The sequence below is a fragment of the Rattus rattus genome, chromosome 16 (genome assembly GCF_011064425.1).
Source record: "Rattus rattus isolate New Zealand chromosome 16, Rrattus_CSIRO_v1, whole genome shotgun sequence".
Lineage (NCBI taxonomy): Eukaryota > Metazoa > Chordata > Mammalia > Rodentia > Muridae > Rattus > Rattus rattus.
The window spans coordinates 44221872-44240038 of record NC_046169.1 but is presented as its reverse complement, the minus strand read 5'-3'; the positions used below and the strand labels follow the sequence as shown (position 1 = coordinate 44240038).

General features: G+C 40.5%; 1 protein-coding gene across 8 annotated transcripts in view; it reads left to right on the top strand.

Moving 5' to 3' along the window:
* The window catches only part of Znf605 (zinc finger protein 605), a 31409-nt gene extending 13567 nt beyond the window's left edge, over window positions 1-17842 (top strand). For 5 of the 8 annotated variants that reach the window (XM_032886368.1, XM_032886366.1, XM_032886365.1 and 2 more), the window contains exons 3-5: window positions 6630-6750; window positions 7186-7278; window positions 12335-15052. In XM_032886368.1, the coding sequence (XP_032742259.1) occupies window positions 6630-6750; window positions 7186-7278; window positions 12335-14289 (2169 nt within the window). In that variant the 3' untranslated portion in view covers window positions 14290-15052. Of the gene's footprint in view, window positions 1-6629; window positions 6751-7185; window positions 7279-10363; window positions 10825-12334; window positions 15053-16706 lie in introns of those variants that run through there. The other 3 variants (XR_004385984.1, XR_004385983.1, XM_032886370.1) reach the window with 3 other exon arrangements.
* The last annotated feature ends 325 nt before the right edge of the window (window positions 17843-18167 follow it).

Genomic DNA, 18167 nt, shown 5'->3' with positions numbered 1-18167 from the left:
GATGCAGCTTCTGAAAATTATAGAAATGACAGCGACAGGCGATTGAACAGTCCCAGTATTGTCTGTATAACGTTGGAGCGACTGTCTTCAGCCTTCTGGCCCAGAGTGTGACACACTTTTTCTGAAGCAGGACTTAGGAAAGACTTGCTTACCCTGTATTGGCAGAGCTTGGCAGTCGACTTCCCTGCATCCGTTTGTCCTTTCTGGACAGCATGTCTGCAGTTGAAGCATGGCATTTTCTTTACCGGTGGCTAGCTTGCCACAGTTGAAGCAACTCCACGTGGAGTTATTGGTGCTCATCATCTTCTTTGAAATGGAATAGGATATTGCCAGGAGCAGACTTGTCTCATAGTCAAAAGATCTTTTTGTTGTTGGAATCCCTAACCCTATTAAACTTGAACGACAAGCATAATCCAGATGTTATAAGTTATATGTCAGATTGGACAGATACAACACTATACTAACTTGTTCCCCAGCTGTAAGACCTCTTGCTATTAGCAGTTTCTCTCAGTTACGTGGTTCTGATCCATCATGGCTTCTTCTCCTCTACCTCTGTCCTCTTCTCCACTTCCCTTCCTACTCTCCTCCTGCCCGCCTCCCACTCTCGAACCTCCTGTCCCACCTTTCCCCTCCACTGCCTAATCATAGGCTGTAGTCTTTTATTGACTGGTGGACATTAGGAGAAGGTTCACATGAGATCACCTGAGTACGTGATGGACTGCTTGTTATGGGCAACGCCTCTTGAGGAAGCAGTATTAATGGTAGAATATAAACGGCATTAGGTCAACTCACTACATCTTTTAATAATGAAATAATTTTAAATGCCGTATTCTGTGAATCTCTGATAGACCATCTTCTGTCTATTTATAGTATATTAGACCAAGCAACAGGATTATAATTTTGGGACAATTGAGAGTACAATCTAATATGACCATGGGTTCAATTGATTGACTATTAACTTACATTACTTAATTATCTTAAAGTTTGTACTAGAAGCTGTTGAAAGGACTGGGACTAAACCTGGTATTATTAAATGAGTTTCATAGTCATAAAACCTATACAAGAGTTGAAACATACAAATATTATGTTATAACAAATTAATCTTAAATTTTGTATCAATATCCAACCTCATACCAATGAAAGCCTTGAATCTGTATCAATGTACAAAGTTTTGTACCAATGCAACAAAACATAAAGATCTCTTCCAATGTAAGATTGTGGCTATAAAGTGTTTTTTGGTTTAAGAGTAGATTCAGTAATCTACCCCATTTGTCTAATTTCTTGTAGTTATCCCCCACCCTTTTTTCTTTTCAATCCCCTTCCCTTTATCTAAGGAAGAAAGACAAAAGGGTAGAGAAAAGAAATTCCTTAATCTAACCTCTCTCCTGCATTTTCTCTCTATCCAAGACCATAACTATTTGTATCATCCCTTAAAATGTCCACATATGTATAATTTATAAAGTAACCAAACCCATGCCCCTAATTTAAGAGACTGGGACCACTCTTTTTAGAATTGCTTCCTGTTGAATTGGGGTGAAGAATTCCTGTTTGGGAGACCAAGAAAATTAGAAAAATGGATAGTTTTAAGAAAGCTAGCTGTAGGATTTGGTGTCCAGTCTCTGTATGTTAAGAAAATTCAGACTTAAATGAAGTCCTGACTGGATGGAATGGACCAACCAAAGACACCTGGGATCAGCAGCCTTTCCTGAAGCTGTTCTAGAAGCAGCTCTTTTGAGGAAACAGCAGGAAAATAGGCATCCCAGAATCTTCAAGGATGGATTTTGCCGGTCTGTTGTTTTGGCCTTCCATTCTGCAATATACAAACTTTACAAGCAATATCTGAATCTATGAAGACATTTGTATGGGATGTGCATGGTATACAGACCAATTGAGGATGATTTCCTGTTCTTTGTTTAAGCAGGTGCAAGGCAAGTTTCTTTCTTTAGAAGTTAGTTTGATCATATAATCAAACTGTGATATAAGTCTCCATTCATACCACATGAAAGGTGGTATGTAATAATAAGTCATGAGAATGCTATAGCCAACAAGACTTACTGACAATGTAAGCTGAAGTTCTGGCTGGAGACATATATATGTCCCAGTCAATTTCAGAGTTGTTTCAATAGAGGGTTTAGCAACACATATTACCAGTGCATTTGGTCCTCTTGATTTTCTCCTGTCTGAAGCTGAGATCTTCCAAGGTCTCCCTCTACAAAGCTGATCCTTATTACTTTGGAAGGAGTCCAAAGCCTTCTCTTCTTTCCTGTTAGCACAAATACAGTTTCTCTTCCAACATAACATGTCCTTCGTGTGGCAGTCTAAAGTCACTAAAAGTCTACATTGATCCACATTAGCAGCCCCTTTCCTACCTAGGTCTGTCTTATTTTGGCCTCCCTCATAGAGGGTGTGTAATACCATCATAACCACCGAACTTATAACCACCTTCGTTTTAATAATTTAAAACAATTAAAGCCATCGGAAACCATTATTTGTTGAGACAGGATTTTTCTGTGTAACCTGAGCTGACTTTGACTTGTTTTGTAGATTAGGCTGGCTGTTAACTTATGAGGAACCTTTAAGTCCCTGCCTTTGTCTCCCATGCATTGAGGTCAAAGGCTTGGATTTATTGATTTATTTATTATCAATGAACCCTTGAAGACATTTGTATCAATTCTTGTTTTTTCTCCCTTCTTTGAGAATTATTATCTATGTGGATTTATTTAACATGCTCTTTTTTTCTCTTAATTATTATTCTCTATATTCAATTTTATTCAGATTCCCTTCTATTTGTTGTATAAGCTTATTCCCAAGTAATATTGTATATGGTTAGAGGTTTTCCCTTGTGTTTGTTTATATGTCGTGTGCTAGCGTGAATTGTAAGCAGGTCTCCCACGGGAGCCCATGTTGCTCAGACGAGTATGACACCCTATTTTATGTTAGTTCTCATGGGAACCCCACATTCCAAGGAGACAGGCTGGCTGCTCAGACTAGTGTAAAACTACCCTCTGTTAGCTCTCATGAGCATAGCTTTTCTTTTTTTATTGGATAAAAGCAAAGCAACTCTGCCGAACCCCAACTCTGGGTCCCCACATCGACCAGCAAAATATATCTTTCCTAGGGCAAAATGCTTTTTGTCAACAGAAAAGCACTATTTGAAATTATAAACATACCTTATGTGAATAAATATGCCCATATTCCCTTTTCTTTATATGAATTAAAGACTGATGTGTAGTTTTTTAATTACTCAGGCCCCCTCCTATTTATTATTAAGCAAAAACCTATATAGATAGTACCTTTAAGGAAAAAAATGTCATTTTGAATTTTATACTGTCATTTGCAAGTGGCTGTATCTTTCAGTAGAGGGTCTTGTCCTGATTTTATTGTATAGACCTGCCTGTCTCTGTCTCCTGTGTCTGCTATTGTTTTAGCGCAGACATTGTGCTGCCCGCACCTGTCCACAACCGCATTCGTTTGTTTACAAGAAGAGGCATTTCTGCCTTCCTCCCGATTCTGGCTGAAGCAGCCAACTTAGAGCTGCATTTCTGCATGCATGAGCACAGGGCACTGATTCCCACGGGACAGGACAGGGGCGAGCCAAGTTTGGGAGAACCTGAAGAGGCTTATCCTGAAGCTGTGGTCTCCAGGAAGTCTCCCAGGTTTCACCGTCCGCCCTTGCATTCAGTCTGTGTGTAACCGGGAGCTGGTTCTCCTCCTACCTTTAGGAGAAGCCCCAGTGTTCTGTTTTAAAATTCAGTGGCGGCTTCTTTAAAAGCGGTCTTCTGCGCTCTCCGCTCTCCGTAGGTCCCTTGACTAGGAAACCCCTTCCCAGCTGCTGGTCCTGTGCTGTTCTGGAAAGCTTTTGCTTTCCTGTTTTCCTTCCTTCCTTCCTTCCTTCCTTCCTTCCTTCCTTCCTTCCTTCCTTCCTTCCTTCTTTCTTTCTTCTTTCTTTTTTTTAAAAAAAGAGACCAGACCTCTTTTTCCAGCTAGCCTGACTATTCCCTGCTTTTTACACGGGCCTTATTATTATTATTATTATTATTATTATTATTATTATTATTATTATTATTATTATTAACTTGAGTATTTCTTATATACATTTCGAGTGTTATTCCATTTCCCGGTTTCCGGGCAAACATCCCCCTAATCCCTCCCCCTCCCCTTCTTTTGGGTGTTCCCCTCCCCATCCTCCCCCATTGCCGCTCTCCCCCAACAATCTAGTTCACTGGGGGTTCAGTCTTAGCAGGACCCAGGGCTTCCCCTTCCACTGGTGCTCTTACTAGGATATTCATTGCTACCTATGAGGTCAGAGTCCAGGGTCAGTCCATGTATAGTCTTTAGGTAGTGGCTTAGTCCCTGGAAGCTCTGGTTGCTTGGCATTGTTGTACATATGGGGTCTCGAGCCCCTTCAAGCTCTTCCAGTTCTTTCTCTGATTCCTTCAACGGGGGTCCTATTCTCAGTTCAGTGGTTTGCTGCTGGCATTCGCCTCTGTATTTGCTATATTCTGGCTGTGTCTCTCAGGAGCGATCTACATCCGGCTCCTGTAGGCCTGCCTTTCTTTGTTTCATCCATCTTGTCTAATTGGATACACGGGTCTTTTTAGGATGTAAGCTTGAGTTCTAATTGCCATAAGTTGAGCACCATTTTGTAGATGTTACAGCTGGCTCTTCCTCCTAGCCCCATGCTCCCAGAAATAAAACTCAGACTCAAAATATATTTACAAATACCTTGACCATATAGCTAGACTCTACTCTGATTAGATCAAAACTGTATGCAGTAGGCATCATTGCCCTGGCAGCAGCAGAACGACCAGTTCCTCACTACCCACCCCAGTGTTCTGAGTTCCTGAATGAAACGCGTGTGTGTGTGTGCGCGGACACACACACACACACACACACACACACACACACAGAGAGAGAGAGAGAGAGAGAGAGAGAGAGAGAGAGAGAGAGAGAGAGAGAACCTTATATTTAATATGCCTTAGTCAGCTCAATGGCTAAGCCATTCCCAAACATCCACATAGCTAGCACACTCTCCCCTCCCATACTCCTGAATTATTACTTACTAAAACCTATATTCCACTCTGGCCACTCAGGACCCAATTGGGGGAACCCCTGGGGCTGCTCTTTCCCTGCTCTTACGTGTTTGGTTTGCTCTCCCTCCCTGCACTTCTCAGGCCTGAGTGTTTTGACTTCCCAGCATGGTGGTTCTCCTTTTGCTCTTCAACCCCTTGCTGGTGAACCCTAAAGTCCCATCTCTGTCTCCTTGCCTAGCCATTGGCATCTGACAGCTTTGTTCACCAATCAGAACCAACTGGTGTCAGGGACCCTCAGTGTCTTACATTATGAATTCTCATCCAATTTTGGGAACTCAAATAACATAATGCAAGCGTCAGACCAAATCCACAACAAAGCCTTAGATAAGTCAATTATTTTAACCTACATTTTGCCATGTGCCTGGTTACCTATGCTCAGGTACTTATCTCCTCACACTTTCCCTGTGAATCTCCCCATGCCTGGCTCTCTCCCAGATATCCCACCTCTATTTACTGCCTAAGCCGTAGACCGTAGGCTTTTTAATTGACAGGTGATGCATCCGTACAGTACACAAGGCATTCTCTACAGGTCTCACTGTGTGGAAAGGGTGGCCTCCGTAGACGCACATGTTTGAGTACTTGTGGCCTTATTGGAGGAGGAAGTGTGTCACTGTGTAGGTAGGCTTTGAGGACTCCTATGCTCAGGTTGTGCCCAGTGCAAAAGTTAGTCTTCTTCAGGCTGCCTTTGGATAAAGATGTAGGACTCTCAGCTCCTTCTCACCATGTCTGTCTGGATGCTGTTGTGTTTCCTGCCATGATGACAATGGACTGAACCTCTGAAACTGTAAGCCAGCCCCAATTAAATACTGTCTTCTTGCCTTGGTCACGGCGTCTCTTCACAGCAATGGAAACCCCAAGTAAGACACTGTGTACCCTTGGCTGGCCTAGAACTCGATGCGTAAACCACCACTCCTAGTCAGGGAAGTCTTGCTATGTAGCTAAGGCTGGCCCACCCCAGCCTCCCTAGTACCCGGGATTACAGATGTGAATCAACCACATCCAGCTCACAATTATACAAACTTGAATAACATTTTCTTTCATCTTAATAATATATTATTATATCACAGTATTTATTCATCCCAATGATGCGCAGCTGAGAAAAAAGCATTTATCTTACAGTTTCTGTGGTTTATTGGTTTCTTCTATCTCTGGTTCTTGAACAGAGTCTTGAATAACACATAATACCAGATGTTCAAAAAGATTGAGGCCATCTCAAGGTGCACTAAGGAGAAGATCCAGTTCTTACGTCTTCGTAGGAACGTTTGAGCCTTGGTTTCTTGCTGTATGTGGCTCAGACTTTCCTAGGGAGAGAAAGAACTCTTAAGAAGGAAGTTACATTCTCTGAGAGCCTAATCTATGACAGGGCACCACTTCTCTTCAATCCTTATGTCCTGCGGTCGGTGAGGTCACTTAAAAGCCTAACACCAGTGCTAGCAGTCGGAGACCACGGAGGTTGTCTGCCACGGAGACCCAAGCCTGTGTCCCACAAAGCCCCACGAGAGTCACTTCACATCAAACAGAGATTGTGCTTTTCAGATATCATTTGAGGATGTGGCTGTAGACTTCTCCTGGGACGAGTGGCAGCTGCTTAGCCCTACTCAAAAGAGTTTATACAGAGATGTGATGTTGGAGAACTGCAGCAGCCTTGTCTTCTTGGGTGAGAGTTTCTGCTGTAATTTAGTGTGTGGCTAGTAAGCATTCCTTTGCTGTGTTTGCTGATTTAGATATTAGTCTCAAATTTCAAATTTCCTCATTTATATACCATTCCTGTATATATATATATATAATGATTTTTTTCTCTCACTTGCTTTATTTTGTGGTCTTTAACGGTTCTTTTAGATTCATGTATTTTGTGTGCATGTGTGTTTTGCTTGTATGCATTTGCATCACATACATGTCTGGTGCCCACAGAGGAACTAGAATTACATATGATTATGAATTACTGTGCTGGGAACTGAACCCTGGCATATGCTCTTAAACGCTGAACCATCTCTCCAGGCCAATATTTCCTGGCCTTTATAATAAAATTTCTTTATGCTTGAGTCTCTCAACTAAAGCAACTGGGCTCAAATTCTCTGCTTCTAATTTATAGGTAATCAAACCATCAAACCTGATGTAGCTTTCAAGCTAGACCAAGAAGAGTCACGGATAATGGATGAAGAAATCCTAACTCAAAACTTTTTAGGTAAGAAATCACAAACATTAGGAAAGGTAAAAATTTAGTTTTAAAATTTTCAGGAACAGGTGAGTACATTTGAAGTGTTGTTCATAGATTTTTATTTAAAGTTCCTAAATCTTGAGACAGCTATGGTGGCAAAGGTCCCAGGGCAGAAAATATCTTTGTAATTAAATATTTCAGAGTATTTATGAGATGTGGTAGAAGAGTCGGGGGAGGAAAAAAGGGCTATAAAGGCCTGGAAATCATGATAAAACTTTCAATCTGTCAGAGTTTTTTAAAGATTACTAGATGCTGTGCTGAAGTCAGAAGTAGGACTATTATTTTGGAGAAGTAGGTAGAATTAAGGATTCTGTATGCCAGCATGTGACAGACACAAAGTGCAGAAGTAAGCACGTGCCCCACACAATAGCAGCAGTGTGTAATTAGCCTGGCACACATCGTGCTTTAGAGTGCTGGGATTACAGGCATAAGCTGTTATGCCTAGGTTAATGGGGTTTTTTTTGTTTGTTTGTTTTCGTTTTTATTTTTTTATTTTTTTTATTATTTATTTATTTATTTATTTATTTTCGGAGCTGGGGACCAAACCCAGGGCCTTGTGCTTGCTAGGCAAGCGCTCTACCACTGAGCTAAATCCCCAACCCCTCGTTTTTATTTTTTGACACAATTCTATTCCTAAACCTTTGAGTTTATATATACACAGGGTTTGCAGTACTAGGGATTGATGCCAGTATCTTTTTTTTTTTTTTTTTTTTTTTTTTTTTTTTTTTTTTTTTCGAGCTGGGGACCGAACCAGGGGGCCTTGCGCTTCCCTAGGTAAGCACTCTACCACTGAGCTAAATCCCCAGCTGATGCCAGTATCTTATATAGACTAAGCAAGTAATCTACTACTGAACTACATCCCAACTCCTTTTTGGTTTGTCTTTGAGACAGAGTTTTACTATGTAGCCCTGGCTGTTCTGGAACTTGCTTTGTTGGCCAAGCTGGCTTTGATCCTCCCAACTCTGCCTCCTCAGTACTGAGATTAAAAGCATGTACCACCATGCCAGACTTTCCAGTGTTTTTTTTTTTATTAAGGACAGGGATCTCATTAAGTTTCCCAGATGTGATATGAATTTGCAAGGCTCCCAAGTAGCTGGGATTCGATAAACATAATCTATAATCTTACGTGGATTTTTCTTAGATTTACCTATGTCATATGTGTGAATATTTTGCCTGAATATGTGTTATATGCACCATGTGTGCCTGGTGCTCAAGGAGGTCAGAAGAAGGCATCATGTCCCTTGGAACTGAAGTTATGAATGAGTTTTGAGCCACCATATGAGTACTGGAAAGCAAGCCTGGATCTTTCACAAGAGCAACGAGTGCTTTTAACCACTGAGTCATATCTCCAGCCCTTTATTTTTATTTTAAAAGTACAGTCTTTGAGTCTGGGCATCGTGGTGTGTGCCTTTAGGCCCACCACTCAGGAAGTAGAAGCAGGAGGATAAGGAGTTCAAGGCTATCGGTTACACAGTGAGTTTGATTGGCTAAGTGAGATATTTGTCAAAAAAAAAAACCTCACAAAAACACAAAATTACTGTTTCTTTCTCTCATAATTCATAAAATGGCTTGCTGCAAATTCTGTAGATAGACTCTATTTTTATCTTATGATTCTTGTTTTTAATCACCAGATTTAAGCTGACTGGCGGTCGGGCATGGCTTTAATCCCAGCACTTGGGAGGCAGAGGCAGACAGATCTCTGTGAGTTCAAGGCCAAGCTGGTCTACAGAGTGAATTTCAAGACAGCCAAGGGTACAGAAGGAACTCCATCTTAAAAGAGCAACCCAAACAGCAACAAAAACAAAACTCAAACAAAAACTATAGACTTTACTTCCCCTCATATCTGTGCATGAACCATCAGGTCTTTATTTTGTTCTCTTTCATATCAGCAGCACTTGTTGGTTCCTTCTCTCAGATTCTAATATTTGATAATTGGATGCTACCTTTATTCCCCACCAAAAAACTTGTCTCTCAGGAAAAGGGTAATCCATCTCTGAACTTAAGTAAGATAGAGGAGTGCTACTTATTGGCCTGTTCCTCCTGGTTTGCTCAGTTTCTTTTCTTAAGACACCCCAGGACGGGGCTGGAGAGATGGCTCAGTGGTTAAGAGCACCGAATGCTCTTCCTGAGGTCCTGAGTTCAAATCCCAGCAACCACATGGTGGCTCACAACCATCTGTAATGAGATCTGATGCCCTCTTCTGGTGTGTCTGAAGGCAGCTACAGTGTACTCATATACAATAAAATAAAATCTTTTAAAAAAAAAAAAAAAGACACCCCAGGACCACCTACTAAAGGATGGCACCGCCCACAGTGGGCTGGGCCCTTCCACATCAATCATCCATCAGGAAAATGATTGATTTTTTACAACCTTGCCTATAGGCAAATATGATGGGGCATTTTTCTCAGTTGAGATTTCCTCTTCTCAGATGACTCCAGCATGTATTAAGTTGCTATTCTCAGAGGACAGTGATCCACAACGTCACTTTCAAGTATTCAGTAATCTGGACATGGTGGCACGTGCCTTAATTCCAGCTCTCAGGAGGTAGAAATAGGCAGATCTCTGTAAGTTTGAGGCCAGCATAATCTACAGAGAGAGTTCCAAGACAACCAGGTCTATGTACAGAGGTGCTATCTAAAAAAAAAAAATAAAATACCTCTCTCTCTCTCTCTCTCTCTCTCTCTCTCTCTCTCTCTCTCTCTCTCTCTCTGAAATCCTCAAAATATTCAGCAAAATCACCCGAGGAAGCACATGCTTCTAATCTTACCACCTGTGAAGTAAATTGGAAGCCAGCCTAGACTTTATCATGCATTTGAGTCCAGAATTCACAGTGAGTCCTTCTCTCAAAAAGAGAAACAGGACTGGATGGGTTTGCATAACTTGCACAAGGCCTTCGGTTCAATTCCCATTACCAGAACACAAGCAAAATTACAGAAAAATCAGTACAGTGAACAAGTTTAATCAGCAATCATGTGGAATTCAAATGTAATTGCACTTAAAAGGAAAAATACTATCCTAATGTAATACAAATATTTTTTTTTTCTTTGAATAGGGTCTTCCAGGCTCGTCTCAAGTTCGTTAAGTAATCAGGAATAACCTTGAACTTTTGATCTGCCCATTCTAAAGTTACATAAAACCTTCTCATGGTTTGCAATAACTTCTATTGTTAGCATCATCTATATATGATACACATATATATTTGTTTATAGGTTTAATTATTGGCCCAATTAAAAAAAGGATTAATGTCAAATGTTGATAACAGTAAATTTGAGATGCTGAGACAGAAGGAACACCGCAAGTCTAAGTTCAGCCTGACCTTCAGAGCAGGTGTTGAGATGGCTCAGTCAATAAAGGCATTTGCAACCAACCATGATACCCTTAGTTTGATTCCTGAACCCCACATGGCACGCGAAAAGAACTGACTCAAGCTGCCCTTTGATTTTCAAACATGTATGTATGCTGAGCATGTACACACAAATAAAAAAATTAATACAAATATTTTAAAGGCAAAAATTGTTTTAGTGATGGTCAAGTTACTGATGCCAGTGATTCAGTTGATGTATTTTTTTAAAAAACAGATTTGTTTATTTTATGCATATAAGTACACTGTCTCTGTCTTCAGACACACCAGAAGAGGGCATCGGATCCCATTACAGATGGTTGTGAGCCACCATGTGCTTGCTGGGAATTGAACTCAGAGCCTCTGGAAGAGCAGTCAGTAACCACTGAGCCATCTCTCTAGCCTCTCAGTTGATGATCTTTTTTTTTTTTTTAAAGGGTTATTTTTTTTTCTGTAATTTTTTTTAATATTTATTCATTTTTTATATATAAGTACACTGTAGCTGTTCAGACACACCAGAAGAGGGCATCAGATCTCATTACAGATGGTTGTAAGCCACCATGTGGTTGCTGGGATTTGAACTCAGGACCTTTGGAAGAGCAGTCGGTGCTCTTAACCACTGAGCCATCTCTCCAGCCCTCAGTTGATGATCTTAAGGGAGATTATTTAAAGGGATTTTTCTTTTCATTTTTATTTTGTGTGTTTGTTCTCTTCTTCTACTGTGTGGGTTCTGGGGAATGAACTTAAGCCATCATGCTTGACAGCAGACACCTTTAACTCACTAAGTCATTTTGCTGGCTCTGAGATGGTTTCTGTCCTTCCTTCCATGATTGATTGATTGATTGATTGATTGATTAAGACAGGAGCCCACTGTGTGGCCTGGAACTTGCTATGTCGACCAGACGGGTTTCAAACTGACAGAGATCCACCTGCCTCTCTGCCATCCAAGTACTAGGACTAAAAACGTGGGCCAACTCCAGGCAGTAGTGGCACAGGCCTTTTACCCCAGCACTTGGGAGGAAGAAGCAGGTGGGTCTCTGAGTTCGAGGTCAGCCCGGGCTACACAGAGAAACCCTTTGTTAAAAAAACTTTTTAAAAAAAGTGGGTCACCATTACCAGCTACTGAGGGTTTTTGTAATGTAATTATGGTATGGAAAATTAGGGCTTCTCATCTTCCAGATATAAGGTTGGTAGCCTGTGCTTGCTCTGCATCTCAGCCAAGGTTTGTTTTTTTTTTTTAATATCATTCAAAAGCTGAGTGTGTTACAATGTTAATATTTGTTTATTTCTCAGTTTTCAGTATATTTTGTATGAGTAGTTACCTGCCTTTTATGATCTTTTGCATCTGAGTTCTAGACATATACTCGAAAATCACAGGTTACTGCATATTTATATCATTTGAAATTCAGAATTTAATTTTTATGTTTCATTATCCAGGACAAATGCCTGGAGTTCTAGTATTTATGAGATTTAAGTCAGGAGGATTTTTAGTTTGAGGTCTGTGTGAGCTACATAGAAAAACTGTTTCCAAGACAAACAGAAAACCAATTAGTTCTAATTAGCATATATTATATGAGGGTTTACCTTCTTCCCAGGATAGTAGGCTTTATTTTAGAAATTTTATTTATAAATACAATCACTGAAGAATTCATATAGTGTGGTACATTTCTCTTTTCTTTTTAGAAATCTGGCTAAACAGTAATTCTGAGCCATGGCCTCAAGATAAACAAGACAAGCTTAAAAGGATGGAAAGAGGCAATGGAGATAATGTTTTGGAGAAACTGTTTCAGCCAAGCATGAACTCTGTTTATTTAGAAATGAGATTCCATATATGTGGTACAAGTGAAAAGAATGTAAAAAATCCTTCAAATTTTTTTATTCCAAAAAGTAACTGTGGAAGAATAAAAAGTAAAGTCAGTAAGAAATTATTATTTTATCTAAAATTTGACAGATCCTACAGTAAAAGAAAATTCCATGATTGTAATAAGTATAGAAAAGCAAACAGTAATGAGTCACAGCTTGTTACAAACCAAATGACACATTCTGGGATCTATTTATGTATGGAATGTGGTAGGATTTTTAACAAGAAATCACAGCTTACTGTACACCAGAGAAATCATACAGGAGAGAAGCCCTATCAGTGCAATGGATGTGGGAAAACTTTTGCACAAAAGTCCCTGCTTGCTCTTCACCAAAAGAGTCACTCAGTAGAACCAGATGGTTGTGATGAACGTCAGAAGGCTTTCAGTGGGAAGTCCCTGGTCATTCAGCAACAGAGAACTCATGCTGGACAGAAGCTCTGCACACATGGGAAAGCCTACAGCAGGAAGTCACAGCAAAACAGGCAGGAGATAATTCACACAATGGGTAAACCTTATCGTTGCAGTGACTGTGGGAAAGCTTTCTCTCAGAAATTGAAACTCATCATTCACCGAAGAACACATACAGGAGAAAAACCCTATAAATGTAGTGAGTGTAGAAAAGCTTTCTTTTGGAATTCACAACTTATTACTCATCGGAGGTCACATAGAGGGAAGAAACCTTATGTATGCAGTAAGTGTAAAAAAGCCTTCAGGAGGAACTCACTTCTCATTAGGCATCAAAGGATTCATGCAGGAGAGAAACCACAGAGAAGCAGGGAATGTGGTGAGGCCTTCATCAGAAAGGCACAACTTACTAAACATCGCATGACCCATACAGGAGAGAAGAGCTATCAGTGTTATCACTGTGAAGAAGCCTTTTTCAAGAAGTCACAGCTAATGCGACATCAAAAAACTCACTTAGGGGAGAGACCACATAGATGTACTGAGGGTGGAAAAACATTCCCTGAAAAGTCACAGCTCCTGACACATCAAAAAAGTCACTTAGGGGAGAGACCACATAGGTGTACTGAGTGTGGAAAAACATTCCCTGAAAAGTTACAGCTCCTGACACATCAAAAAAGTCACTTAGGGGAGAGACCACACAGGTGTGCTGAGTGTGGGAAATCATTCCCTGGAAGGTCGCAGCTCCTGACACATCAGAGAACTCACACGGGGGAAAAACCTTACAAATGCAGTGAGTGTGGAAGGGGCTTCTCTCAGAGGTCAAGCGTTGTATCACACCAGAGAACACATACGGGTGAGAAACCCTACAAATGCGGTGACTGTGGGAAAGCCTTCACTGAGAAGTCAAGCCTCCTTCATCACAAGAGAACCCACACTGGGGAGAAGCCCTTTGAATGCAGTGACTGTGGGAAAGCCTTTGCATGGAAGCCACAGCTCCTTCGGCATCAGAGAATTCACACGGGGGAGAAACCCTTTGAATGCAGTGAGTGTGGGAAAGCATTTGTTCAAAAGGTGCAACTCATTAAGCATCAGAGACATCATACAGGAGAGAAGACCTATAAGTGCAATGGTTGTGAAAAAGCCTTTTTTGAGAAGACACAGCTTATGATCCATCAGAAAATCCATACGGGAGAGAGGCCCTATACTTGTGGTAAATGTGGGAAATCTTTCACTAGAAAATCACATCTAATGAGGCACGAGCCAATTCACACAAGAGTTAAGTCCTATAGGTGCAGTCAGTGTGGTGGTATCTTCAACAAGAAGTCACACCTCATCAGACACCAAAAAGATCATACTGTAGAGGCCATATAAATGCAGGGAGCTTGGATAGATGCTGTCAGGTTCAGATGTCCCCCTAATACTTCTTGAGAATATGCAAAAGAGTCCATCAAGACCATGACTGCTGAAAATCTTTAGGAGTTGGGGATCAGAATGTGGAAAAGAGACTGTAGAGACAGACCCTGTGAAAAATCATTTTTCCAGAAGACACAGCTTAGTGCGCCTGAGATAAATTATGGTAACACTGGTTTCAGTGCCTCTTGTGATAGTGCTAGAGCCTCTACAGAAGTTACAAGCATTGAACAGGAGAAAAGCCATTACAGCAGGCAAACCAGAAATCTCATCCGAAAGGGACAACCCATTGACCACTAGAGAGTGCTAACAAAGAAGGCCCTGAATAAGAGTTCAAACTGATGATTCAAAGACTGTGATTAGTGTGATCCTACTCAAGTGATTTTGGTGAGGGAGTTGTGTTCATTACATATAAATTATTTCCAAAAAGTTGCCTGTTTTAACCAGCGAATGTGTTTATGGAGACATCTGCTTGCTACTGTGGAGGAGTAATAGACCAGATGGACTCTCCTGCCTTAAACAGCTAGAAACTGTACAATACATGTGAAATATTGTTTAATGTTTTTAATTGCCATCTAGAAGTTGTATGTATTTTGGAGGTAAAGTATGTCATTTCAATATACATACATAATGTGCAAAGATCAGACCTGGATAATTGACATAATGTGTATTATATCAATTTATATATTTATCATTTTTCTGTTAGGAATATTCAGAAATCCTACTACCTTTATGTTGTTGTTGAGATGAGTCTCACATAGCCTCATCTGGCCTGGAACTCCCTATGTAGACCAGACTGGCTTTGAACTCACAAAGAGATGCCTGCTGCTATCACCAGAGTGCTGGGATTAAGGACACGCACCAGCACGCCTGGCTTCTATTGGCTAATTTTAAAAGCTTGGTTTTGTTTTGTGCAGTTACATTGCTGTGCTGTGGAGCATTTGAAGCGAATCCCTGTAGTTGTGCACCTGAACTCGTTTACTGTCCTCTACCTATTCTCTTTCTACACCCTCCCCAGGTTCTAGTAATAACTTTCATTTTCTCCTTTAAGATCTTTATCAATGTTTAAAATCTATATGTGGTGTTTGTCTCTCATTATTGGACTTATGTCCCATGATGTCCTTGACTTCCATATGTATTTCTACAAATCACCGAGTATGTGTGAGTATGTGTGTGTGTGTGGGTGCTTGTGTCTGTGTCTGTGAGTGATTTCTCAAGCTTTTGGCTAAGATCAACTGTAATTAATAGAGTATCAATAAATACAAACTTGGTGAAACCTGAGAGTCGAGATACATTCCCAAGGTCAACTGTGATACATGTCTGTAATTCTGTTCTTTTAAGCAAGAGGATTGCAGCATGTCCCAAGATAGGTTGGGCTACACAGTAAGACCTTGTTTTCCTTGTTTTTGTTTGGTTTTTAAAGTGTGTGTGTGTGTGTGTGTGTGTGTGTGTGTGTGTGTGTGTGTTTGTGTGTGTAAACTTTTAAAAAGTTCAAATGGAACTAGTAGAGATCAAAACATTACTGAAAAGATTTTTTTAAATGCTTAAAGTGGAATTTAAAAAAAGCAGTTTGGACATTGTAAATAAACCAGTGAATTTGATAAGCAAAAATAACAATTATTCCAATGATATATAGAAAGAGAAGACATAACTAAAAAAAAAAAAAAAAAAAAGAAAGAAAGAAAAGAAAGGAAGCCTTTGAAGTTTGGTATATAAGCTAGTTGGCATAGCATTTATCTGGCCTGAGTGAAACACTGGTTTAACTGCCTGCACTGCCAAATGAGAAAAAAGAAAGTGTTTGAAGCTAGATTGTCTCAGCCTTTTGTTAAGTGGGACAGGAGGATAGTGACTGTGTCCCAAAAACCTAAAAACCATTTAAGGAAGAGCTGAAAATGTTCCAAATACGATTTTTAAAACAACAATAACAAAACAAACAAAAAACTAACCCTGCATTTTGAGGACGTCCCAAGAACCCAAGGCTGAAGTGCATGGAAGACCTCAGGAATGCACACCAGGCTGGTGAGGACTAGTGATGAACCGAACAGGTTTGAAACACCTGAAGAGGAAGAAGGATAATACACAGGAACAAAGGGTGGCAGCGTGTCACCTGGGCAGAGATTTAAATTAGAAGACAAAGGGGCCTCAAGGAAGACACATCAAAGGAAGCTCGGGGGCTGCAGGGAACAATTCAGAGTGTAAATTTGGAATTAGTTTGAATAGGGAATGAAGAATTCTGGAAATAAATGCTATATGGAAAGATTAAAAGTAGCTTAAGACACTTTGTTTGTATAAATTGACTGTTTAGGACCAAAGCAACATATTTTAAGCTCCTAGGCACCTAGATGTTCAATGGGACTTAAGTGAGTATTGTTTAACAGACGGTGTCATCTGTTCCTGGAACTCTGGCGAGCTGCTTTTGGAACAACTGAAGATCAGGAAATGTATGTGGTACTGGTTCTGTGTTGATGGCCCCCTACCTCTGTCTAGCAACCCAGTCTCTGTCTTCTAGAGACAGATTCCCTAGAACTTCTTCCTAGGTTTGAACCCATAAGAGGCGAGATCTGTCCTACTCCTGTTTCTCTGCTGGGCCTTGGTTTTGGTTCTTCTCTGTGATTAGCAGCCTCCCTTCTGTGGCTTTCAGCTAGCAACACACACCTTGCTTTTCAGATGGTATTTCCCCTGAGTGCTTGTCCGTCACTGGTTGATTTAATTCTGAACACATATCTGTAAATAAACCCTTCATTAAATGTTCTCTTTAAAAATTTTAAAGTTTTGTATGTATGAGTGTTTTGCGGGCATGCATGTATATTTGTGTACTAGATCCAGGCTGGTGCCAGTGGAGAGCATGAGCGGGCATCATGTTCCCTGGAGTGGGAGTCACACATAGTTATATTCCACCGTGTGGGTGTTGGGAATCAAATGTGGGTCCGATGCATAAGTGCTCTAAACCACTGAGTCACCTTGTAGTCCCTATTAAATGGTATTCAAATGAAAGTTTTGGCTGTGTTGTTGTTTTCTCTTGTTAAAATGAACGTTTGCTAATTGTGAGCATCTGCTCCTAGTACATGTTCTCATGGAACATAAGAGCGACATTTGTGAAAATCTTACCAAATACCTCATTTCCACTTTGTTTTAGTATTACAGTAGAAGTGACAAATGCCAAAGTTTTACAGTTTGTGCACATGTTAATGGCCCTTGAATCTGTTTCCACCTGGAACTTATACCTAAACCTCTGTGGTAACCCAACCCAAAAAGTTTATAAAGCCTTGTGCTACTTCCGAGCTGGCTAAGCAACCTACAGAAAACTTGGGATTACCTATGCATGACTAAAGACGACAATTAAAAAGGAAGAAGTCATTTCCAAAGTATGAGGGAACTTTCACATATTTTCACATGCAGGTTGGCTCATTTTTAAGCATACTTAGTTTCTGATCATGATACAAATTTAAACAAGATTATGGACAGGAATGCTTATCGATATTCCAAAGTTAAATAAAGGTGAACTATCACTGGAGCCTTCCCTGTTTATTTCTCACTGTCTCACCATGAAATTGTCTGCAAAGAGTCCAGTAAACCATCTTGGTTCTCATCACCATCATCATGCCAGGAAGAAATTGAAACAGACTACCCATGAGGCCTGACTCAGGCAGCACCATACCCGATCATTTCCTAAGTATCTGCTTTAGAAGCATTGCCTTCAGACGACTGTGGCGGTCCATGCCTGTGATCTCAGAAGTTTGGAGGCTGAGTCAGGAGGATTCCCATACATTCAAGGCAGCCTGGAATACATAATGAATTCCAGGCTGGCTTGAGCTTATACTTTGAGGGTGTAGACTCAA